A 26421-nucleotide genomic window follows, 5' to 3' on the forward strand; every position below is an offset into this window, starting at 1 on the left:
TATTGGGCAAAATGGTTTTGCAAAATTGTGTTTTATAGTCAAAATTGCACACAAATGTGTGTATATTTGGAGAAATATGCACTGCAGTGCTGATGTGTATATTCCACACTGATGTGGCAGTGTTGGGAACTGAACTTGACTGGAAGAATGAGAAAGTGAAATGCAGACTTGAGCATCACTGGTTCTGAGCTGCACCTCAGAGAACATCAGGATGGATTTGCCTGTTCGTTTTGCTCAGGGAAGCACTGTGTTCTTTGAAAAGTGGGCTACTCTTTGCCCTGTGCACAGAGCATAGGCGCCGACTCCATGGGGCCCGAGCCCCCTCAAAAATTCGTTTGGGGGGGCTCTGCCCCCCCAATAATCTCGGGCGCCCCTCCAGCAGAGTGCCACCGCCGCCCCTCCCCCAGCCCAAAATGCACAGGGTCGGGCTGCATGCCTCCTGCCCTCCCTCCCGAGCAAAAGCTCCACCCAATTTCCTTCGGAGCTGATTAATAGGCGCAGCACGCTCTCCCCTATTCGCTCACGAGGAGGCGGCGCCACTTTATCTGCATATTCATGAGCTTATTTATTATTCATGAGCTTTTGCGGGCTCCCCCAATATTTTTTATAAGTCGGCGCCCCTGGCACAGAGCACTTGTAGAAATCTCACCACAGCAAATTGGGGTTCACCATCACGTCCAGCCAGTCTCCCAAAGAGCTCAAGACAATGTAAATATGAGGGGTCTTCATCTTGTAATCTAGGAGCGAGGAAGTGGGACTGGCCTGCAGACCCAACCCTTATCTCCTCTATCCACCCCCACTGCCCACAATTGCCCAAGGTTGATAGGTGGGTGAGGCTGACCGCAGGTGACCCAGAAAGTGAAGGATGAGCACGTGAGCAGAGGGATGAGTAGAGTGGTGCTTGTTGAGACTGGAGCTAAATTAAGATGGGGGGGGGGTGTTTACATCTACAGTGCTACCTCAGGTTAAGTACTTAATTCATTCCGGAGGTCCATTCTTAACCTGAAACTGTTCTTAACCTGAAGCACCACTTTAGCTAATGGGGCCTCTTGCTGCCACCGCGCCGCAGGAGCACAATTTCTGTTCTCATCCTGAAGCACAATTCTTAACCTGAAGTACTATTTCTGGGTTATCAGAGTCTGTAACCTGAAGCGTATGTAATAATAATAATAATAATAATAATAATAATAATAATAATAATAATAATAATTTATTTATACCCCGCCCATCTGGCTGAGTTTCCCCAGCCACTCTGGGCGGCTCCCAATCAAGTGTTAAAAACAGTACAGCATTAAATATTAAAAACTTCCCTGAACAGGCCTGCCTTAAGATGTCTTCTGAATGTCAGGTAGTTGTTTATCTCTTTGACATCTGATGGGAGGGCGTTCCACAGGGCGGGTGCCACTACCGAGAAGGCCCTCTGTCTGGTTCCCTGTAGCCTCACTTCTTGCAATGAGGGAACCGCCAGAAGGCCCTTGTCGCTGTATCTCAATGTCCGGGTAGAACGATGGGGGTGGAGACGCTCCTTCAGGTATACAGGACCGAGGCCGTTTAGTGCTTTAAAGGTAACCCAAGGTACCACTGTATATCCACCCCCCACTCTCCCTTTCAGGCCTCTGTTCTTCTCTCACTGCCATGCCTCTCTTCCTTCTGCAGGAATGCCTGAACAAGTTTGGAGACAGCCTGCAGGAAATGGTCAACTACCACATGGTAAGTCACATCCTGCCACGAGTTCCTTGGTGCGGTGCGGCTGTGGCTGCATTAAGTGATGTTTCGTAAACATTATAAAAGCCTTGCACACGCAGTGCCGTTAACAGACCTGAAGGTCGCAACTGAGCTGCCTTGCTGATTGAGATCAAGGCTGACCTCTCCCACTGTCCTGCCTCCGAGAGTGGACAGCACAGACTCTCCAGTGTCCAGGAAGTTCCAAGGAGCACTGTCTCTTAAGGAAATAAGATGAACTCTGCTGGATCGGGTCAAAGGCCCTTTTAACACCATATCATATTCCAACAGCTGCCAACGAGATCCCTCTAGGAAGCCCCCAAGCAGGACTTGGGGTGCAACATCAACTATCAGGGCACTTGGGTGGGGCAGCTCTGGCGTTCTTGCCTGGCTCATGGTCTCCTCTGTTCCTGTGACTATGGAGGAGGTGGGGTGGTGGCACTTGAGAGCTGGACAGGAACCCAGACTGCTAGTGTGGGGACCTTTGGTCTTGGGGCAGGAGTGTCCAGCTCAGGATTGTAGGCAGTGCAGATATGGGCTGGAGGAGTTGCTTCTCAAGGGAAGGCCCATAGCTCAGTGACAGAGCATCTGCTTTGCATGCCAAAGGTCCCAGGTTCAATCCCCAGCATCTCGAGGTAGGATTGGGAGAGACTCTCTGTCCGAATACCTGGAGATCAGCTGCCAGCCAGTGTAGACAATGCTGGGGTAGGTGGACCAACGGTCTGACTTGGTATAAGGTAGCTTTCTATGTCCCTGTCTTAAGGGGAGTTGGTGTCGCTCAGTGGTAGAGCATCCATTTTCCATGGAGGAGGTCCAGGTAGGGCTGGACAGCTGCTGCCAGCCAGTGTGGGCAATACTGAGCACATTGGAACAGCTCAGTGTGAGGCAGCTTCCCGTGGCCCTAAAATTTAAGGAAAAGGGTCACAGCTCAGGGCTGGAGCACCTGTTTTGTTCTATCCCAGGCAAAAACACTTGAGGAAGGGTGCTAAGCAGAAGGGCATGGCTTAGGAAGGAGGGGTGTGGCCTAGGGAGGGTCCCCATGGCCAGCTGGAGAGGTCTGGAGGGCTGCATTTGAACCCCCCCCCCAGCTTTGAGATCTCCCCACCCCTGCCTCAAATACTGCTCTCGTTCGATGCTCATTAATAATAGCATTTATATAGTCCTTCCTGACTGCCGTTGCTGTGATCTGAGTTCACCCATCCCTCTAGCCAGGGCGTTCCACATAAGCTGCTGAGTTAGCTCTTCAGCAAGCCAGGAACTGTGTCTGCAGAGTAACTCCAGACAGAGGGAGTGGACGGCACAGGACGGCTGCCACTCTTTTGGAGTGGGGCGAGGGGGCTTTGAAATAAGGAAAGGTTTTCGCCCCCGCCCAGCCGCAGCAGGTCAGGGATGGTGCAGGCTGTGTTTCCGCTCCATGTTTCAATTTTTTTTTGGGGGAAATTAGTCGCCGGGAGAAAGTCTGGCAGGGGCGTCTAATCCTCAGGGCTGTAAAATCGGCGTCCAGAAGGGGAAGGCATAAAACGGTTTCCTTCTCAATGACACTCCTGGGGTGAAGGACGAGGGCCATACAATTTCGACCTCAGTTTTTCCATGGGTCTATTGACGTTCATTCTAGTACAGTGGTACCTCTGGTTGAGTACTTAATTCGTTCCGGAGGTCTGTTCTTAACCTGAAACTATTCTTAACCTGAAGTACTACTTTAGCTAATGGGGACTCCCGCTGCCGCCATGCCGTTGGAGCACAATTTCTGTTCCCATCCTGAAGCAAAGTTCTTAACCCGAGGTACTATTTCTGGGTTAGCAGAGTCTGTAACCTGAAGCGTATGTAACCCGAGGTACCACTGTAGTGGTATGGACTTGGCCTCAGTAAATATTAATTAGTTTTTATTCTTAATTATTTAATATGCCACTTGATGCCCAAAACAGGATTCTATCCAGTTACACAGGCAATTAAAATATAAGCATGAGTTATTAGAATATGCAATAGGCAAGAACAGTAAAACAACACAGCAATTAAAACAGGAAGTGCAGGTCTAGATTGCGCTGATAAGAATTCAATCATTTGCTTGCTGCTTTTAGATCCTCCCTTTCCTGCAAGGAGTTCAAGGCAACATATACATGGTCCTCAGTTGCTTATTTTATCCTCACAACAGCCCTGTGGGGTAGGTTAATCTGACTGGCCCAAAGTCAGTGGCTGAGTCAGGGTTTGAACCAGAGTCTCTCGTGTTGTAGTCAAATGCTCTAACCACTTTACCACACTGACCATTAGGTGCAGAGATGGCACCGAGTAAAGCCAGGCATTGAGAAGGGGTCCATCCATTGTTAAAAACATATCTAAGGAAAGGTCCTTGTAGGTTGGGGGCAGGGAGAACCTCAGGCCTGGGGGCCTAATGTGGCCCTCCATGTGTCTCTACCTGGCCCTCCCAATTATCCCCAGGCCACACCCCCTCTCCTCAGGCCACACCCCTCACCTGTCCTGTTTTAGACCACAATATTTCTTGCATGGTTGGAATGTGTCTTATGCCTCTAGCCTGACTAGGAGGGTGGTGGTGAGATGTACATTGGTCACTCCACCCACTTTAGCCCCCGGCCCCGCCCACCACTGGCATGCGGCCCTTGGAAGGCTGCCCAGGAGGGAGTGCGGCCCCTGGGCTGGAAAAGGTTTCCCACCCCTGTTGTAGATCTTCTCAGCAGCCTCTATATCCTTTCAAATGCACCACATCTGGGCGCAGTTAGCTGTGATTCTAAAACTAGATGCCCTCCCTTAATGGAGAGAGACAAGAGACGGTGTAGGGAAAAAATCTAGGTCATACACACGCACACACACACACACAGCCCAAACACCCTTCAGTTCGTTCAGCTTTCAAGTTTGTGCATCTCCTGCTGAGCAGCAAGCTTAAAATACTCGCAGGGCGTTGGATTGGCATTTGCGGGGGATAATTTCTATTATTTTTTGAAAAGTTGTTGGTAGCACCGTGCCGAAATCTGTCCTCCCCCAGATTTTCAGCAGATAATTTCCAAATGCAATTTATTTTTCCGTTACTGATGGTTGGGAGGGAAACACGGTGGGGTGTGTGTGTATTTTTCAGTTCAGCACCAGTTGTTAGCGTGTGACAGGGATGGGGAACAACAGCAGGCCTGGGGGAATCAAATGAGGCATTCTGGACCTCTCTGCCTGAGCCTAAGGACACTTTCCCAGGCCACGCCCCCTCTCCTCAGGCCACACCCCTCCCCAGCCCTGCTCTGAACTCTCCTTTGGGGGTTTTTGTGGTTAGCTGGAAAGCATCCTTTAGTTCTGATCGTGCCTCTTCCTGCTTGCCTGGATGGGAGGACAGAGAGGGCTGTGTTTAGAAATTAGCCTGCTGGACAAAGGTGAGATCTGCATCTGTGGCCGCACCCATCTCTGCTTCTGGTCGCCAGGCCGAAGGCTCCCTGTTGCTGGAGCCTGAAAAGCTTTTTGCTTTTTGCTGCAAGGCTGGCAGGTTGGGTGCCGGGCGAGCCTCTCCTAGGCTCTCCAGAGGCTCTCTTGAAAAAGGTTAGATGGACCAGTGTGCAACATTTTATGTACCCTGCCCTGAGTGCTCCCAGACCTGCAACGCAGGTTTCAGCCTTTGCTGAACGTTCTCAAACATTTTTCTCTGGGCCACACCTTCAGTATAGAAATTTGAGCACACCAAACCGAATTCTTTATTGCTAAGGAATACATTGGAAAGCAAAAAGAAACAACTACCAGTGCTTGATATATATGCTCTATGTTATATTAGAGCACAACTACTTTATAATGTAATACAGCTACATAAGAACATGAACCAAAAGATAGTTATAAATAAACCTCTTGTATATTCTGCAAATGAAAACTTTTTTTATAGTGTACTATACTATAAAACCACAGAGCCTAGGGCTTGCCAATCAGAAGGTCGGCGGTTCGAATCCCCGCGACGGGGTGAGCTCCCATTGCTTGGTCCCTGCTCCTGCACACCTAGCTGTTCAAAAGCACGTCAAAGTGCAAGTACATAAATAAGTACCACTCCGGCGGGAAGGTAAACGGTGTTTCTGTGCGATGCTCTGATTCGCCTGGCCACATGACCTGGAAGCCGTACGCCGGCTCCCTTAGCCAATAAAGCGAGATGAGCGCTGCAACCCCAGAGTCGGCCACGACTGGACCTAATGGTCAGGGGTCCCTTTACCTTTACCTTTACTGAAATGTTTAAATGCTTCTTTGATTGCCCTTGAATCTTCCTGCCACACTTGCCATCCTCTCCTGCCACATCAATGCGGCGTGCCACACCCTTTGAGAACCACTGGTTTAAAAAGCATTATTCAGAAGAGCGGTTTTCCACAACCCACTGAGGAAGATAACAAGGCAATAACATTCAAAGCTGTAACAATTCATTGCACATTTGTTCAGAATCCAAGTGAAACGATTTAGTATAATTATTTTGACAAAGCTGATGAACTTGGTCCGGCGATACCAGCTTTTTGAAGCCTCTTAGGGTACCCCCAGCCACCCCCTTGCCTCTTAGCAGCTCCCCCCCAAAGGTAATTATACTGCCCCCTGTGGCGGTGGGGAGTACTGCTCACTTTGGGAACTGCAGCTCTTTTTCACAAAAGCACCTGCTTCTGCCTTCCACACCAAATGAGAAATCCACAAAACTGCCGCCGCTTGCAACTCTCCTTTCCCAAGGGCATGCTGCTCCACACAGGGTCCTGCGCTCTCATGCGCGGAGATCTGTCTCCGGGGAATGTCTGTAGATTGACTCAAACATCTTTCTGCCGGGCGGCGAAGCCTGGAGCAATCTGGAGGGGGAGGAAAAGTTATTTTTAGTGGTTTTTCTGTTTCTGTGCTTCGTGTCCCCCCCAACCCTTGTGTGCGCATGGGGGTGGGATTTAGCACGTTGGCTCACCCCCTGCTCCCTGTGTAAAGTCAGAGGGAGTTGTGAGGCTGCAAGCAGAGCTTGCTCTGGGTGTGCATCACACGAGGGTTTGGCCTTTCAGTATCATTGCAGAGAAGCATCATCTTCTGTGGCAGCCTAAGTACCCCCAATATGGGCGTTATGTGGGAGTGGCAGGGACAAGGCGGGGTGACTTTTGCTGGATCCCAAATCTGGCAGCCTACCCTGGCAAAAATAAAAGGGTGGCACTGTGTCACACTCTGGGAGGAACGCGGGTGGTGCTGTGGGTTAAACCACAGCGCCTAGGACTTGCTGATCAGAAGGTCGGCGGTTCGAATCCCCGCGACGGGGTGAGCTCCCATTGCTCAGTCCCTGCTCCTGCCAACCTAGCAGTTCGAAAGCACATCAAAGTGCAAGTAGCTAAATAGGTACCGCTCTGGCGGGAAGGTAAACGGCGTTTCCGTGTGCTGCTCTGGCTCGCCAGATGACCCAGAAGCTCTGGCTGGCCACATGACCCGGAAGCTGTACGCTGGCTCCCTTGGCCAATAAAGCGAGATGAGCGCCACAACCCCAGAGTCGGCCATGACTGGACCTAATGGTCAGGGGTCCCTTTACCTTTACCAAGTCACACTCTATTTCAAAGGCTTGTTTTCCTTCTGCTGGGAGTACATTTTTCCAGCTTCCAATCCTTAGGATGTACGGGCTAGTTTCCGAGCCACACATTTCGTCCCAGAAGTCATTTCGTGTAGGGATTTGTGAAGAGGGGCCATAGTGCACTTGCTTTGCATGCAGAAGGTTCCAGGGTCAATCCTCAGCATCACCAGTTAGTGGTGGGAGATATTCCTCCCTGAGACTCTGGAGTGCCCAGTAGGCAACACTGAGCTAGACAGACCAGTAATCTGAGTTGGTTTAAGGCAGTTTCATAGAATCGTAGAGTTGGAAGGGACCCATAGGATAATCTAGTCCAACCCCCTGCAGTGCAGGAATATGCAGCTGTCCCATATGGGGATCGAACCTGCAACCTTGGCATTATCAGCACCACGCTCTCACCAACTGAGCTATCCAGTCAAAGTTTCCTATCTGTTTATTGAAACCAGCCCTTTACTTCAAACCATGAGGACTCGCGCCTTACTTTTATCTTTGCAGGAAATGTCATACCTCAGAGATAGACTCAGCGTAAGGAGGTCTTCTACATGCTCCTTCCTAAGAATGAATTCCTCTAGCATCTCCAAGAAAAAGCCTTCACTGACCTCCAGCTGTTTCAGACTACAGCTCCCTGGGGCTGATGGGAGTTGTGGTCCAAAACATCAGGAAGGCACCAGGTTAGCCAAGGCGCCCTGAGAACATTGGGAGATTCAAACATGCCTTGCTCCTGCTTCGGAAATGAGACTGGGCCATTTGGAAGCCCAAAACCCAGGAGAGAAATGCAGGCGTTGAGGCTTTGGGAAGCATCCCTGCAAAAAGCCAGAGCAGTCCGTGGTCTTGCTCCCAGCTATTAAAGTCTCTGCCAGTTACGGATCGATAGCCTTTACTGTTTCAGGCTTCTGCGCTTAGGGTAACGCAGCAATGCAATGGCATTAGGGATCGCATCAGTGCAGGAGCTCATGGACCTTTCCTCTGGGCCATTAAACGGCAAAGTGGAACTGCTATCTCCTCCCTGGCTGGCCAACTCCCTTCCTTGCAATGCTGCAAAATGTCCTTGCTTTTCCCAATGGCAAGGCAGAGATCCTGGTAGGAAGTGATGGGTGAACCTGGCAATTTCTCATGTTTCCGATCAAAAGTTCATTTCCACATTAGTACATGTCGAGGGCCTTCTGGCAGTTCCCTCATTGCGAGAAGTGAGGTTACAGGGAACTAGGCAGAGGGCCTTCTCGGTAGTGGCGCCCACCCTGTAGAACGCCCTCCCATCAGATGTCAAGGAAATAAACAACTATCTGACTCTTCAGAAGACATCTGAAGGCAGCCCTGTTTAGGGAAGTTTCTTATGTTTGATGTTTTATTGTGTTTTTAATATTCAGTTGGGAGTCGCCCAGAGTGGCTGGGGAGGCCTGGCCAGATTGGCAGGGTATAAGTAACACATTATTTATTGTTGTTGTTGTTGTTGTTGTTGTTGTTGTTGTTGAAAATCCACCTGTATTTTAGAGCAAATCACCAGTTCACAGCTGCTTATGGATGGAACACTGGGTGGGCAGATCTTGATGTGGCTGTATTTCAGAGTTGGCACGAATGTTCTTCCTTTGCATTGTTTAAGAACACAGAAAGCTGTGTTATAAACTGCATCTAGATCAGTATTGTCTACTCTGACTGGCAGCGGTTCACTAGGGTTTTAGGCAGGGGACATTCCCAACCCTACCTGGAGAAGCCAGGGATTGAACCTGAGACCTTCTGCATCCAAAGCAGATGTTCTGCCACTGAGATGCATCCTGGTCTCCTTCATGTTGGTCGAACAACAAGAGGAGGACTGCTGATACGACAAGCATATTAAGATTGCGGGTGTGTGTGTGTGTATGAAAAGATGTGGCAAATGGTGCATGCACAGGAATCTCCATAGAATTCAGGAAGGGAAACGAAACGATGGGGGAAAAGAAATCTCTTCGCCTTCCCACATCTCATTGAGAGGTGACCCCTGGAATTTTGGCACCCCAGACTCTTGCTTAGCTTGCCTCTGTGGCTGGGCTAGCTTTGCAACCAGGAAGCTTTAAGGATTAGCCCCTGATCCCGGAGGAAAATCTCCATCCAAAGTGACCAGCATCTGAGTGAGTCACATCCTGGAATCTTGATGACTTCTTTGGGGCTGAGAGATGGGTGGGAAGGCGAGACAGACTTTCTGGAAACTTTTTATTTCATACGAACCCTTCCAAGCATGGATCGGAAGCCCAAAAAACGACTGTGTTGTTAAAAATCAGACTTAAAAATAAAAATAAAAATAGTAAGCTGAGCTCTTTTAAAAAAAATCCAATCAATTTAATTTGATTTTTTAAATAAATAAATGGAGGAGCCCTCTGCAAACCCTCTCCACAAGATATTGGCCAGTAGTCAATTCAATATTGCAGCTTATGGGGAAAGAGCTGATTTTCTTAAAGCATTGTGTCCAAGGGGTGTGTTTAACTTGGTTTTACTCAGTGTAGACCTATTGAAATCAATGGCTCTAAACAGCCCCATGGTCATCGATTTCAGTGGTCTACTCTGAGTAAATAAGGGAAGCGGGTGGCGCTGTGGTCTCATGTCAGGAGCTCAAACTTATCAGATAATTGAAGTCAGCTATCAAGGGTGGGTTAAACCACAGAGCCCAAGGCTTGCTGATCAGAAGGTCGGCGGTTCGAATCCCCACGATGGGGTGAGCTCCTGTTGCTCGGTCCCAGATCCTGCCAACCTAGCAGTTTGAAAGCATGTCAAAGTGCAAGTAGATAAATAGGTACCACTCCAGTGGGAAGGTAAACGGCGTTTCCGTGCGCTGCTCTAGTTCACCAGAAACGACTTAGTCATGCTGGCCACATGACCTGGGAAAACAATGCGGACAAACGGCGGCTCCCTTGGCCTGTAAAGCGAGATTCCTACAGGCATCGGGTTGAACAATGGGAGAACAGGATGCTGGACTAGATAGGCCAGCAGCCTGATCCAGCCACCGGGCTCTTCATATGTTCCCGTCCCCAAATCCTTGATACTGGTCTTGGCTGTTTTATTATATAGTTCTAGCTAAACGCTTATTGGTTCGATGTTTCTATGCAAATGGCTTTGTCAGTTTTGCCTGACAAAAGGGGGCAGCCTTCTTTATATGGCGCCAGTAGAAGTTGGAGCATGAGAAGATGGTGCCCTCTAGTGGTAGAAATGAGGAATTCAAATATACAGTGGTACCTCAGGTTAAGAACTTAACCTTAAGTCTGTTCTTAACCTGAAACTGTTCTTAACCTGAGGTACCACTTTAGCTAATGTGGCCTCCTGCTGCTGCCACCGCACCACCACTGCGCAATTTCTGTTCTCATTCTGAAGCAAAGTTCTTAACCCGAGGTACTATTTCTGGCTTAGCGGAGTCTGTAACCTGAAGCGTATGTAACCTGAAGCGTATGTACCCGAGGTACCACTGTAGACAGACCTTGTTCAAAATATTTGAGAAGTAAAGGTAAAGGTACCCCTGCCTGCACGGGCCAGTCTTGACAGACTCTAGGGTTGTGCGCTCATCTCACTTAAGAGGCCGGGAGCCAGCACTGTCCACAGACACTTCCGGGTCACGTGGCCAGTGTGACGAAGCTGCTCTGGCGAACTGGCACCAGAGCAGCACACGGAAACGCCGTTTACCTTCCCGCTATAAAGCGGTACCTATTTATCTACTTGCGCTTAAGGGTGCTTTCGAACTGCTAGGTGGGCAGGAGCTGGGACCGAACGACAGGAGCTCACCCCGCCACGGGGATTCGAAATGCCGACCATGCGATCGGCAAGTCCTAGGCGCTGAGGTTTTACCCACAGCGCCACCTGCGTCCCGGTTCTGCACAAAACATTTGAGAAGTAGTTCTGCGCAAAACATTTGGCAGCTGAAGTGCCTCTCAAGAAGACCCGAGAGGGAGGGAGGAATTGGGAACACAGACGTTCATTGAAGGAGGAGGCATCTTGACCTCCCATCACACATCACCAGTCCAGAGGCTCAAGGAGAGCACCAGGTGCGAGTTTGTGTGTCCATCTTCAGACCAGAGGACTGGCCCTTTAAGACCCTTTAAATTCTCTCAAAGGGGTGGAGCCTGGAGGAGGTATAAAAGGCCTCTGTCTCCTCCCAATCTCTTTCAGAGCAAGTGGATCGCTGGGAGCTGTCCGTGGTCCAGCCATATGGCCTTGCTGCTTTTCCTGAGCAGAACACAACAGGTTTTGGGGTGTTTATTTTTTAAAAAGAAAACAATGGTTTAAACAGTGTTATTTTATTGCAGTGGTTCTCGAACTTTTTTCTCCGGGCTGCACTTTCGGAATAAAAATTTGCTCGTGCCACACCGGATTTTTAATTGATAAGAAATACATTGGAATTCAAAATGAAGCAACTCCTAGCAGTGCTTGATTTATAGCATAGAACAAAACTACATTAGAATATGATTGTGGGGCATCCAAAAAGTATAAAACAATGCATCTACATAAGAACATGAATCATGCCCAAAGTATAATGACAAACTACAACTAGGATTGTCCTCGGTATCGCTTGACCCTCTTGCTCCCATTTTGAAAAGATATCTATCCATATTGTGCAAATTTAAAAAACAACAACATTGATACTACACTACACTGAAATGTTTAAATGTTTCTTTGATGGTCTTTGAATCATTCTGCCATGCTTGCCATCCTCTCCTGCCACACCAGTGTGACACACCACACCCTTTGAGAACCAGTTTTATTGCCTTAAAAAAAAAAGTTTTAAAATGAAGCTTTGCTTTGCAATGAGAGAGAAATTGAATTGAATTCACAGTTTTGTGTGTGATGGCACTCATGAAGTACCCTTGCCTCTTGTCTATGGCTGTCCTTGGTCGCCATTTTGTGCCGACACCCATGGCACTTCTATCAAGATGCGAGCACCTCCTTTTAAAAAAATTACAAAATAAACTGCACTAGCTGGCAGCCTGCTTCTGAACACCAGTTTCTGGGGGTCACAAGTGGGTAGAGCGATTTTGGACTCACAGGTACTGTTGGCAGTCTTTTCAGAGGCATCTGGTTGGCCACTGTGAGACCAGGAATGTGGACTAGGTGGGCCTTTGGCCTGATCCAGTAGCCAGGAGAAGCGGTGCTGTCGTGCTCAAGTTCTACTGTCTCTGAGACTTTGGCCTGATTCAGCAGGGCTCGTTTTATGTTCTTGGTGGTTTTTGTTGGTTATTTGCAGTTTAGTAGCGCTGCAGAGAGCTTGCTGGGGAGACCATAAATAACAAGGAACTCAAAAATAACTTTAACAAGGTTTTAATAACAAAACAAAAACTCCTTTTACACTAAAGATAACAACAACAAACCAGACTCAACCACCAACCCATCCCCCAGGGTAATGGGAGAGCTAGGTGCTGCTCCTTATATACTGTGTTTTTTGCTCTATAAGACTCACTTTTTCCCTCCTAAAAAGTAAGGGGAAATGTGTGTGCGTCTTATGGAGCGAATGCAGGCTGCACAGCTATCCCAGAAGCCAGAACAGCAAGAGGGATCGCTGCTTTCGCTGCGTAGCGACCCCTCTTGCTGTTCTGGCTTCTGAGATTCAGAATATTTTTTTTCTTGTTTTCCTCCTCCAAAAACTAGGTGCGTGTTGTGGTGTGGTGCGTCTTATAGAGCAAAAAATAAGGTACTATGCCCAAATGCTTAATTAACACAACCTAGCAGCACCTGCTATGTTTCACAGCTGCAAGACTGGGTCTCGTTATTTGCCCTGGCCCTTAAAGACATACACAACTTGTGAAACGATAATGAACCTTCACATTTTACAGTGACCATTCAACAGTTTTATCCTATTGGGAAGCGTTTCTGGGGCAATCCCTAGAAGAACACCACTCTCAGCAGCACCTCTGCTCCCGTGCTGTCTGGTGACATTTAAGATCTTTGATTAAGTGAGTTTTCTTCACATATTCTTACTTTCTTTCTCTTCCCTGCTTCCTCTTCCCTCTGCCTTAGATCCTTTTCGACCAGGCTCAGAGGTCTGTCCGGCAACAGTTGCACAATTTCGTGAAAGAGTGAGTATTTGTTTCTTTTGTGTGTGTATATTTTGAAGAAGGGGAGGGTCGAATCTGTCATAGTGGATCACAGCACATGCCACTGATAACCAGGTGAGATCAACTGGAAGATCTGTTAGGATGGCTGTAAGGATGGGCTGCGAAGGGGGCGTACCTCGGTTTTTGAACGTCTCCGTTGACGAACATTTCGGTTTTCGAATGCCATAAACCCGGAAGTAAATGCTTCGGTTTTCAAACACGCCTCGTAAGTTGAACGTGCCACGCGGCTTCCACTGAATGCAAGATCCTGAGGCCTAGCTGTCAGCTATTGAGTTTTCAGTTTTGGAATGTTTCAGAACTCGAATGGTCTTCCGGAACGGATTACGTTCGAAAACCAAGGTACCGCTGTATATAGCAAGCACAGAAGAGCAATGTGTATGGCAGGGAAGCTCAAACACTGACGCATCAACATAATTACCCTTATTTTCATCAGTGGGAAAGGAGAATGGCAATGGCTTAGTAGCAGAGCATCTGATTTGCATGCAGAAGGTCCTGGGTTCATTACCCAGCTTCTCCAGGTAGGGTTGGGAAGACCTCCTGCCTGAAACCCCGGAGATCTTCTGCCAGTCAGTGTAGACACTATTGACCTAAAGGTAAAGGTAAAGGGACCCCTGACTGTTAAGTCCAGTCATGGATGACTCTGGGGTTGCAGTGCTCATCTCGCTTTATTGGCCGAGGGAGCCGGCGTACAGCTTCCGGGTCATGTGGCCAGCATGACTAAGGTGCTTCTGGCGAACCAGAGCAGCGCACGGAAACACCGTTTACCTTCCCGCCAGAGCAGCCTATTTATCTATTTGCACTTTGACGTGCTTTCAAACTGCTAGGTTGACAGGAGCTGGGACCGAGCAATGGGAGCTCACCCTGTTGCGGGGATTCGAACCTCCGACCTTCTGATCAGCAAGTCCTAGGTTCAGTGGTTTAACCCACAGCATGGACCAATAGTATAAGGAAGCCTCTTGCAGCAAGGGAAGGGGTGCAGCTCAGCCGTGGAGCATCTGCTCTGCATGCAGAAGGCCCCAGGTTCAATCTCTGGCATCTCATGGTAGGGCTGGGAATCTCCCCCTTGTGAAACCCTGGACAGCTTAAGCCAGTCGGTGTAGATTCTGTTGAGCTAGATGGGCCCAGTGGCTGTATATCACAGCTTCCTATGTTCCTGAATGGGCAGATTTGTAGTCCTTATGGTTGCAAAGATGTCCTTGGAAGTGCCTGAGCAGGGCCTGCTGACATCTTATGCGGAAAGTCCCAGGTTCAACAGGTAGGGTTGGGAAGAGAAGCGCTCCCAGTCAGTGTTGACAGCCCTCAGCTGGGTGTATTCAGAACAGGCCAAATTCCTGTGTTCCTAATGTTGTGGAGGGCACACACCTCCTTTGAGCTCCTAATCCTCTTTAAATAAAAGAAAAAGGGGCAGGTACGAAGACGACATCGTAAGCCACAGAATATAGGTCAGTGAGGCAGCCGAGGCCTTCAGCTAAGTAAGAGCCTGTTTCTATGGGAACAGGCCGTAGACGCGGAGCCTGTCAGGCACTGCAGGCGACTTCATCAAGTGGGTGGGAGGGGGAGAACAAGGGGGGAAACATGGACCTCCTAGCACCCTCCCTGCTGCTGAAGGAGTTCAGGCGGCCTTCACCTTCCCCAAAATTTCTGAGCTGCTTAAATTTCGGCTGACATAACTGCTTGGTGGGGCAAGAAGGATGAGTAAGAGGGGATTTGAAAGCCAGTTTTTGGAGCCGTGCTTGATCTCGCATGTTGGTTCCCATCCCTCATGCCTGTGTGGCTGTTTGTAGACCATAAACTCATAGAACTGTAGAGTTGGAAGGGATCGTGTGAATCATCTAGTCCAAGGCAGAAACTTCTGCTGACCCAAGGCTAGGAAAATCTGCTGCCTGCTCCTCCTTGAGCTATTTAGAAGAAGGGTGAAATAATACAAAAATGTAACTAATCGTAATTCTTTGGGTTTGGGGACTCTTTAACAAAAAAATAATAATTTCCACAGATATAATCCCTCCTGAGCTGCATTCTTAATTTTCTGTCTGGGGAAGGAGGCTAAGGTATGCATGGGGTTACATGCCACCTAGATTATGGATATGATTGCTGCCCTATAATGTTAGGAGAGCAGCTGGAGCAGCTGGAATAGGCCACCCCGCCCCCTTCACAATCCTCTTTGCACATCTGGGGGGGCAGGCTTGGTGTCTACTCCAGCCGTATGTTTCCATGAGGACTAGGAAAGTGAAAATAAAATAAAGAGCAGGCGCTGTAAAGCAGCTAGAAAATGACAGCGCTTCCATTGCTGGCTAAAAATTGGAAAGCGCAAGAAGTGCCAACAGTGGAGGAATGGCAGATGAAGATGGTGGACTTTTGGGAGCTAGCTGACCTGACCGGAAGAGTCCGTGACCAGAAGGAGGAGGAGTACCAGGAGGAATGGAAGAAATTTAAAGACTATTTAGCTAAATATGCTAAGATAATCTAAATAGAAATACTTGCAAGTACCAGATTGGCCTAGGATTTAAATATGTGATGTTATGGAATAATATGTTTAAAGTTAAAATGAAAAGAAAGAAAGGTGTTAAGTGACTAAGTAAATTTTATGTGAAAATAGCTTTGGAAAACTGTTACAATGATATGCATTGAAACTCAGCTAGGGGGAGTCAAGGAAGTCACTCAACAATGTAAACAAAAGTGGAATTACTCCACTTGAGATTTATGTTTGTTCGTTTATTTGTCTGTTTATAAATATGGAAAATCAATTGGAAAAATTGGAAAAAAGAAAGAAAGAAAAGGACAGCGCTTCCCATTGGGGCATCTGGTTGGCCAGTGTGAGAACAGAGCGCTGGACTAGAGGGGCCATTTGGCTTGATACAGCAGCCCGGCTCTCCTTATCATTTTCCTTGCTTTTAGATATAGCATTGTTTTCGAATTCTTTTTGTTGCACGATGCTTTTACTTTATTTCTTCAGTGGGAAGTGATTGGTAAGTAAACAGATTCTCTCTTTCTTTTTTGAACAATTTCGTAAATGAGTAAAATTACCTTGCAGTGACGTCCGGAAATTCAAGGAGACCAAAAAACAGTTTGATAAGGTACGGGAAGACATGGAGATTGCCTTGGTCAAGAACGCACAAGCTCCACGGCACAAGCCCCATGAGGTCGAAGAGGCCACTGGCACCTTGACAATCACCAGGAAATGCTTCCGACACTTAGCCCTCGACTACGTCTTACAGGTGAGGTCTTCCCCTAGACATCCCTGCTAAGGCTGAAATTCTCCCAAGTGGAACTTTTTCAAGAATAGCTCAATCAGTAGAGCATGAGACTCTTCATCTCAGGGTCATGGGTTTGAGCCCCACGTTGGGTAAAGATTCATGCATTGCAGTGGGTTGGACTAGATGACCCTAGGGCCCCTTCCAACTCTATAGAATTATATTATTCTAAATACCTGTTATTAACTCTTTTATAGACACTTTTAATGTTGCGTTTTATAGTTTTGTGAGCAGCTTTGAGGTTTCTTTTATAAATTAAGCGGTGTGTAAATTTTGAATAAGAATAATAATCCACTTCTGAATGGACCCATTGAAATAAATGGATCTAAGTTAGCCATGGGCAGTGTGGTGTAGTGGTTGCAATGTTGGATTAGGACCTGGGAGACCTTGAAGCTCACCTTGGCCCAGTCACTCGCTCTCAGCTTCACCTACCTCACAGGATTGTTGTGAGGATCAATGTACATTGCCTTGGAGGAAAGGTAAACGTAATAAATGCCACTACTCTGAGCAGGGCTAGTGATGGAGGAAACCCTTTGGCCTGATATAAGGTAGCATCTTGACTGGACATGTATTTGCAAGGACTGGACTGCTGCTCAACATCAAGCCTTTTCCTGCCAACCTTCCCTCGGGAATTGTGGAATCGTTACTCTCCCGAGAAGCGATTTCCGGACCGATTTCTCCTCCCACGTCGCTTGTAATGGCTTTGTGTTGTGCTACAAACTAGAGTCAAAGCTAATATTGATCCAAGCTGTTCCATTAGCTCCCCCCCCTCTTCCCACCCTTTTATAGTGAAACCATCTGCTGACACCTTCTGTCTCATCCTGGGACAGCTAACACTGTCATATCCTGTTGATCACCAGGGATGAGCAGGGTGGGTGGGTGGGGCGGCGGCGGAGAGATGAGGAAGAGAAGATGTTGAATAATAATAAAAATAATAAATTGTTATTTATATCCCGCCTTCCCCAGCTGAAGCCGGGCTCAGAGCGGCTAACAACAATAAAAGTAACACAGCATTCTAAAACCAATTCATTCTAAAATCAATTCAAAATCAAATTAATGGCAACCATTGGGCTAGAGTTCTGTGAGGATTACCAAAGGACTGTGCCTTGGCCAAAGGCCTGGTGGAACAGCTCTGTCTTCCAGGCCCTGCGGAAAGATGTCAAGCCCCGCAGGGCCCTAGTCTCTTGTGACAGAGCGTTCCACCAGATCGGAGCCACAGCCGAAAAAGCCCTGGCTCTGGTTGAGGCCAGCCTAACCTCCCTGTGGCCCGGGATCTCCAAGATGTTTTTGTTTGAAGACCGTAAGGTCCTCTGTGGGACATACCAGGAGAGGCGGTCCCGTAGGTCAGAACTGTCCTCTTTGCCTCCGCTGGTGACAAAATGGGCCTTGGGAAAGTGTCTAGCTCCCAGGAGTCACCATAATTATGCACCCACTGATTTTGTTTATTCATTTCACGGTCTGGGGTCGATGGTCCCATGGAAGCCATAGAACCCATTGGGGGCTGGGCCAGCCTCTGCCTCTCAACCTAACCTACCTCAGAGGGGTGTTGTGCAGAGTTGAAATGGAGAGGCAGAGCAGTGAGTATGCTACCTTGAGCTCCCTGGGAGGCAAGAATGGGATAGAAATGTAATACAGTGGTACCTTGGGTTACATATGCTTCAGGTTACATACGCTTCAGGTTACAGACTCCGCTAACCCAGAAATATTACCTCAGGTTAAGAACTTTGCTTCAGGATGAGAACAGAAATTGTGCTCCAGCGGTGTAGCGGCAGCAGGAAGCCCCATTAGCTAAAGTGGTGCTTCAGGTTAAGAACAGTTTCAGGTTAAGTACAGACCTCCGGAACGAATTAAGTACTTAACCTGAAATACCACTGTAATAAGTAATGATGGTGGTGGTGGTGATAAAAAAGTCTATCCTGCTTCTGTGTGGATTTAAAATCCTTATACAGTGGTACCTCGGGTTACAGATGCTTCAGGTTACAGACTCCGCTAACCCGGAAGTAGTACCTCAGGTTAAGAACTTTGCTTCAGGATGAGAACAGAAATTGTGCTCCAGCGGTGTAGCGGCAGCAGGAAGCCCCATTAGCTAAAGTGGTACTTCAGGTTAAGAACAGTTTCAGGTTAAGAACGGACCTCCGGAACGAATTAAGTTCTTAACCCGAGGTACCACTGTGATTCCATATGGAAATACAGGGTTGTATCCAACTCAGATCTGCTCTGTGAATTTTCATGAGGAAATCAACCAATCAATTGCGAGCAGATGTAAAAATGTGAGAAATTGAAGTTAGGAAATTGAAACCTAAATTGAGAGATTTCCCCATTCCTAAGGACAAGGCAGTTTTTCCTTCTTGCTTCTCCAGGGCTTCTGGTTTTCGGAGGTATATTGCTACTGAACATGGAGGCTCCATTTTGTTATCACAGTTGATGGCTTCTGATAGATCTACCCACCATGAATGATCTAATCCTGTTGCTGTTTTTTTAAAAAAGGTCACATGGAGGAAGTAGCTTGTGCTGTTCAAACCTAATAATCCCATATGTAACCGTAATGGCAGGAGTGGAGATAATTTTTTCAGCCTGAGGGCCATGTTTCCTCCTGGGCAATCTCCCAAGGGCCATGTCCCAGTGCTGGGCAGGGCTAGAGGCAAAAGTGGGCGGAGCAAGGGCTGTAAATGTAAATATTACCTTCGTACTGTAGGCTAGTTTTTAGAAACACCCTTCATCATCTTTGCAAGCAAGAGGCATAATTGGAATTCAGGGACACGGTCCAGTCAGGCTAAAACACTCAAGGCGGGGGTCTGTGGTGAGGGGTTGTAGCTTGGGGAAAATTCTGAGGCCCAGACAGAGAGATCTAGAGGGCCACCATTTCGCCTCTGGGCCTGACAGGGTCCAAATCTTCTCTGGCTCGGTTTGCAATTCATATAGGAACCAGCCTCTCTGAAGTGGCCCTTCCTCCTACAAATTGGTCGCACACAAAACCTTTTGCCAAACTCAACCGTTGCCAAGCCGTTCTTCGTTTGCTTTCAAAAATCCACATTGTAGCAATTTTAGCAACAGGATGCGAAACTGGGAAATATATATATATATATTGGCAACCAGGAACAACCAGAAGTAGTATCTCAATTTTGCCACAAGGTGGCTCCATGGTGCTGCAGTTTGCCAGCATTATAACTTTTTGAGAGCAAACTTTCCTTCTTGTTTCTGGCGTTCGGAAGATGAATGCCATTGTTTAGGTTAACTACTCTGCCTTGGTTTCCCGCCCCCTCTCTAAAATGTTTCGCACTTTTGCAAAGACCGTGACCTGCCCTGTGTCATCCAGTGAACTTCATGGCCAAGTTGGGATTCGAACCCTGCTCTCCCAGCTCCTAGTCTAGCCCTCTACTGGCTCTTGCTTGTATTTTTGGAGGGCTCCCAGGGAGCAGGCTGGCTACTCTGTTGGCTACCCAGAAACCTCATCCCCCCCTTCTTCTTTTGCTTATAGATCAATGTCCTCCAAGCCAAGAAGAAATTTGAAATCCTCGATGCGGTAAGAACTGTTCTGAGCTCTCCTTGCTGCCCCTGGCTTCACCCAAACTGTGGGTAAATTGCAGCTCCCAGCATGCCTTGCAGAGGGACGCCATGTTTGCTAAGGAGGTTGCTGTGTGGGCAACTTTCTCCTGCCCATTAAGTTAAAATGTGTTGATCCATTAGGCTCTTCTTAAGTTGCATCCAACTGTGCTTTACTCAGAGTAAAAAGGTAAAGGTACCCCTGACCATTAGGTCCAGTCGCGGACGACTCGGGTTGCGGCACTCATCTCGCTTTATTGGCGAAGAGAGCTGGCGTTTGTCTGCAGACAGCTTCCAGGTCATGTGGCCAGCATGACTAAGCCGCTTCTGGCGAACCAGAGCAGCGCACAGAAACACCGTTTACCTTTCCGCTGGAGTGGTACCTATTTATCTACTTGCACTTTGACGTGCTTTCGAACTGCTAGGTTGGCAGGAGCAGGGACCGAACAATGGGAGCTCATCCCGTCGCGGGGATTCGAACCACCGACCTTCTGATCCACAAGCCCGAGGCTCTGTGGTTTAGACTACAACGCCACCCACATCCCACTCTTACTCAGAGTAATGGGCCTAAGTTAGTCACGCACGTTAACTTCAGTGGATCTACTCTGAGTAGGACTAGCATTGGATACAACCCTATGACTGGATTGGAAGATAGGCTGAGGATCTGGAGATCTGCGGTTGTATCAAGCATTGCTCCTACTCAGAGCAGACCTATTGAAATTAATGGGCATGACTTAATCAGGCCCATTCATTTCAGTGGGCTGAACTCTGAATAAGGCTTAGTTTGATCAAGCCCTTAATTATTTTGACATTAGCCAGTTGCCTCTGCTACACTCCTTTTGACGCCTGCTTAAAGCATTTTTGTTTAGGCAAGCCTGAACTGACAAGTAATATCAATAATAATAATAATAATAATAATAATAATAATAATAATAATAATTTATTACTCACACTCACAATCTGACCAGGCCTCTCCAGCCACTCTGGGCGGCTTCCAACAGAATATTAAAAATGTTGGTGTGGAAAAATCTTTTTTTTACTATTAATTTTAATTACTATAAATGTTTTAAATCGTTCTAACTTGTTTTTACTTATAATTTTAATATTTTCTTGTGAAGCGCTTGGAGGTTTTATTGCAGTCGAACAGTATATTTGTGGGGTATTTTTTTAAAAAAAATCAAATAAATGCACTTATATCAATGGGTGGCATCCACTCAGAGTAGACCCATAGACATGTTCTTCTTTTCTCCTCCAGATGCTGTCCTTCATGCAGGCTCAGTACACCTTTTTCCAGCAGGGCTACAGCCTCCTTCACGAACTGGACCCCTATATGAAGAAGCTGGCCACTGAGGTAAGAAGCAATAGGAAGGTAAGGAGCTTCAGAATGAGCCAGGGTATTGAGCCAGGGCTGAGTTGAGCCTTCAAATGCCCTGGCTTGTACTGAACTTGCTAACCATGGTTTCCCGGTAGTAGTTGTAGTAGTAGTAGTAGTAGTAGTAGTAGTAGTAGTAGTAATTTATTATTTATACCCCGCCCATGTGGCTGGGTTTCCCCAACAAATGATTAAAAACATCAAACATTAAAAAACTTCCCTAAACAGGGCTGCCTTCAGATGTCTTATAAACGTCAGATAGTTGTTTATTTCTTTGACATCTGATGGGAGATTGTTCCACAGGGTGGGCACCACTACCAAGAAGGTCCTCTGCCTGGTTCCCTGTAACCTCACTTCTCACAGGGAGGGAACTTCCAGAAGGCCCTCGGAGCTGGACCTCAGTGTGCGGGCTGAACAATGGCTCCTTCAGGAATACTGGGCCAAGGCTGTTTAGGCCTTTAACGGTCAGCACCAACACTTTGAATTGTGCTCAGAAACATACTGGGAGCCAATGTAGGTCTTTCAGGACCAGTGTTTTGGCGGCCACTCCCAGTCACCAGTCTAGCTGCCGCATTCTGGATTAATTGTAGTTTCTGGGTCGCCTTCAAAGGTAGCCCCACGTAGAGCGCGTTGCAGTAGTCCAAGCGGGAGATAACCAGAGCATGCACCACTCTGGTGAGACAGTCCGCGGGCAGGTAGGGTCTCAGCCTGCGTACCAGGTGGAGCTGGTAAACAGCTGCCCTGGACACAGAATTGGGACGAAACGGGAAACATTGGCTTGCATCCAACTAAATCCTTCTTGGAGCAGACTTATAGAAGAAGAATGGACCTAAGTTAGCCATGTTCTTGAACAGCAATGGGTCTACTTCGAGTAAGGTCAATGTTGGCTACATCCATAGCTGTCAACTTTTCTCTTTTCTTGCGAGGAATCCTATTTGGAATAAGGGAATTTCCCTTTAAAAAAGGGAAAAGTTGACAGCTATGGCTACATCACTGTAAATTAGAGGGTGTGTGTGTGTGTAATGGCTTCTCCATCATTCTTCAAACCCGTGGGTCCTCCTGGAAGGTGAAAGCAGGAGAAGAAACAACAGGGGGAAGGAGTCACTTGAAACACAAAAGAACAATGACATAACCAGAACCCCTTTTCTTATAGGTCTATGCACCGTAGTTGCACAGTTGCTAGGAAACAAGAGGCAGAAAAAAAACATTTCAGGGCTCTCCACCAAGACCCTCAGCAGTTTTCAAGTCCTGGGGGTGTAGGGATGTGCTTGTGAGGGGAAGGCCTGGCAGCGACTGCCATAGGCCTGTCAATGCTTGCTTTAAGGCCTTCACCTCTGGGCCTCTGTTGCTACAAGCCCCTGCGGGGATCGTTCGTGCCCCTGACGTCAACTCTGGATAAGAGCCTCCCAGCTAATCCTCAGAGCTGTCGCAAAGCATCAGCGTGCTAATCTCTCAGGTGCCCTCACGTGGCGGTTGTGCCCTGGCCAGCCCCTGCAAGGTTTCTGCGTCTCTCTTGACGTCCTCGGCCTTGCTCAGGAGGGCGGAAGTGGCTGGGAAGCAGTGGAGCAAACTCGATTGTTTGGCTTTGATAGAATCGGGGCCATTGGACCAAGCTGCTCTGCACCCCAAAAGACTCTAAGAAGCTTTCTTTATACAGAACCAGTTCATTAGAAATGTCAGATTGGAAGCTGCCTAGTTCAAAATCTGACCATTGGTCCAACTAGCAGAGATTTCATGGGCACCTGCCATTTATGTTCTAGTTGAGATTCTTGCATTGCAGGGTCTTGGACTAGATGACTCTCTACAATTCTATGATTCCATGACTGGCAGTGCTATAAGCGTAGTTTAATTGTGCAGTGTGGATGTGACCTCAGAGTCAGATGAGAGGCATCCCTTGCCTTGCCTACCCAGCCTCCATTTAGGGTCTTTAAAGTGAAGGGTGCAGTATTGTGCCAAGAGATTCTTAACATGAGTTTTTTACTTCGCCAGCAGAACCAGAGACATTTTTACTCTCTCCCCCCCCTTAGACGGGTTTTATTTTGTTTTAGATTTCACGTTTGTGTCTGCTGGTTTGCATAGTTTTAAACCTGTTTACTGCCCGGTTATTGGGAAGTATATAAATACCAGGTGATATATACATTTAAAGCACTTTTATACCGCTTCAGTCATCATAGCTTCCTCAAGGAATCCTGGGAACTGATTTGATTGGTTTGATTTGTTATATTCCCGTGCCTCCTTTCATTCGGCTGAATTCCAAAGTGGCTTACAAACAATCAGCAGCAACAGGAAGATAGAACATAATAGAATATCACAAATACAGCATAAACCATATAGAATAATTAAAACAATTACAATCTATAAAACACGACTAAAAAATAAGCTAAACATCACAATTGAAGCAAAAGTCATATTGTATGATTAACAAATCAGTACAACTCTTATAATTTATTAAACAATATCAACAACATTATCAATATAGCAACCGAAAGGAAAACTAAACACTGTTAGGTTTATACGCACAATTTTAAGTGTGCTATATCCTGCCCTTTATTGCCAAAGGAGCCCAGAGCAGTTAGGAGACACCCCCAACTCACAGAGCTACAATTCCCAGCACCTTTAACGAGCTGCAGTTCCCAGGATTCTCTGGGAGAAACCATGACTATTTAAAGTGGTATATGAGTACTTTGACTATATAGTGTGGATGTCACCTATAACTATTAAGTACACTTACTATACTTACAAGGTACAGAGGGTAAGTATAACAGGCTTACTCTTTACGTATGATTAACATGTTTGGAGAGCGAATGTGCTTTCGATCTTCCCTCATTTTAAGCCCTTGATGTAGGTAAGCCTAGAGAGGCATGAAGCAAGGGACAGAGGGGAAAACCTCACAACTGTGTTCCCCCCCCTCTTCTTGCTTGTAGCTGGACCAGTTGGTGATCGACTCTGCTGTGGAGAAGAGGGAAATGGAACACAAGCATGCACTTATTCAGCAACGGGTGAGTCTTACTGGCCGTGAATGATTGCTGGTGGCTCAAGGAAGCTTCTGAAAGTAGGCAAAGGTGATGATGTCCCGCCCTTTTACTCTGTCCCAGGATTTGACTAGGAGAGCCAGGCAGCAATCTGTTCTTGTGGCTAGTGTGCATGCGTGGGCTGTCACAGCACATGTGCGCTAAGGCATAAGACCATGAGGCTTGCTAGATCAGACTCAAGGCCCATCCTGTCCAATACGTTGCTCCCAGCCAGATGTCTTCCAACTGTTATGAGAAAAAAATGACCATCGGTCATGAGCCCCACAGCACCAGTGGGGTTTGGCTTGGATTGAGAGGAGGAGGAAGCAGTCTGTGTGTCTGTCTGTGTCTGGGCATGTGTATCTGAAGCCTAAGATGGAGGAGTGGGGATCTCTCCCCACCCACCCAAACTTCAGCCACATAGGAAAAGGGAGCAGAGATGCGTTTTTTAAATTGCATTTTTGTCCCGCTTACTCCTCCAAGGAGGTCAAGGCTGGACCAGGTTGAAATGCACATGGTTCTTCCTTGTTTAATCCCTACAACAACCCCGTGAAGTAGTTTAGTGACTGGCCTAAGGTCACACCCAGTGAGCTTCATGGCCAAGTAGGGATTTGATTCCTGGTCTCCCAGGTCATAATCTGGCACTCTAAATACTACAGTACATTGCCAGCTCTTCACACTCTCTGATCTTCCTGCAGTGGAATCAGGGCTTTGATCAGCAGCAGCAGGAGGAGGAGGAGGCAGAGCCGGAGACTTTTTAAACCCCGTCATAATGAAGGGCTTTTAAGGTAAAGGTAAAGGGACCCCTGACCATTAGGTCCAGTCGTGACCGACTCTGGGGTTGCGGCACTCATCTCGCTTTATTGGCCGAGGGAGCCGGCGTACAGCTTCCGGGTCATGTGGCCAGCATGACTAAGCCGCTTCTGGCGAACCAGAGCAGTGGACGGAAATGCCGTTTACCTTCCCGCAGGAGCGGTACCTATTAATCTACTTGCACTTTGACATGCTTTCAAACTGCTAGGTGGGCAGGACCTGGGACCGAGCAACGGGAGCTCACCCCGTCACGGGGATTCGAATCGCTGACCTTCTGATCGGCAAGTCCTAGACTCTGTGGTTTAACCCACAGCGCCACCCGCGTCCTATGAAGGACTTTAGCCCTATTTTATTTATAATTCTGTCTGCAGAGCGGGGGCTAGTCCATTGGTGCTCCACCAACCTCACTCTGCTCTCAGAAGCCACTCAGCTGTAGGGTAGAGACAAGTGCTGTTGTTCTCAAGCCCTGTTTGTGGGCTTCCCATAGCCATCGGTTTGGCCATCCTCCGAGAACCGGATGGTGCTTCGACTGTGACCACATTCACATCATGCATTTAAAGCACTATGATGACGCTTTAAACATTCACGGCTTCCCCCAAAGAATTCTCTGACCTGTCATTTGCTAAGGGTGCTGAGAGTTGCCAGGAGACTCTCCCCACTCTTATTCCCCTCCCATCGTAGTTTAACAATCAATCCCTCTTTGCAAGGAACTCTGGAAACTGTAGCTCTCTAGCAGCACCCTTAACAAACTACAGTTTCCATAATTCTTTGGGCGGGGGGAAGCCATGACTTGTTAAAGTGGTGTCGCGGTGTGCTTTTGTGGATTGTACTTTTAAATGTGTTTGTGGCAGTGGGACAGGGGGTTATTGTTATTGTTTTGTTTACTTATGCTGTGAAGCTCCCCAAGATCTTTGGGTGGAAGGTGGTATACAAATTTAATAAGTAAGTAAGTAAGTAAGTAAATAGGGGCTCAAAGTCTGGGAAAGAAAAGAAAGCCCCCAAACAACTGGGAACGCGAGGAAAGCGAGTCACTTATTTCCTAGAGCTCTCCCCTCTTCCCCTCCTGACAGTCCCTTACGCTGACTCTTTGGGGTGCTGT

At 47.6% G+C, this 26421-nt stretch overlaps 1 protein-coding gene across 1 annotated transcript in view; it reads left to right on the plus strand.

Annotated features, from left to right (window-relative positions):
* Positions 1-26421, plus strand: part of ACAP3 (ArfGAP with coiled-coil, ankyrin repeat and PH domains 3) — a 115012-nt gene that overhangs the window by 62908 nt on the left and 25683 nt on the right. Inside the window, exons 4-9 of the mRNA XM_082230737.1 lie at positions 1657-1710; positions 13235-13293; positions 16364-16547; positions 20062-20106; positions 21382-21477; positions 24423-24497. Coding sequence (XP_082086863.1) covers positions 1657-1710; positions 13235-13293; positions 16364-16547; positions 20062-20106; positions 21382-21477; positions 24423-24497 — 513 coding nt within the window. The remainder of the gene's footprint in view (positions 1-1656; positions 1711-13234; positions 13294-16363; positions 16548-20061; positions 20107-21381; positions 21478-24422; positions 24498-26421) is intronic.

This window comes from Podarcis vaucheri, assembly GCF_965113315.1.
Source record: "Podarcis vaucheri genome assembly, chromosome: 7".
NCBI lineage: Eukaryota > Metazoa > Chordata > Lepidosauria > Squamata > Lacertidae > Podarcis > Podarcis vaucheri.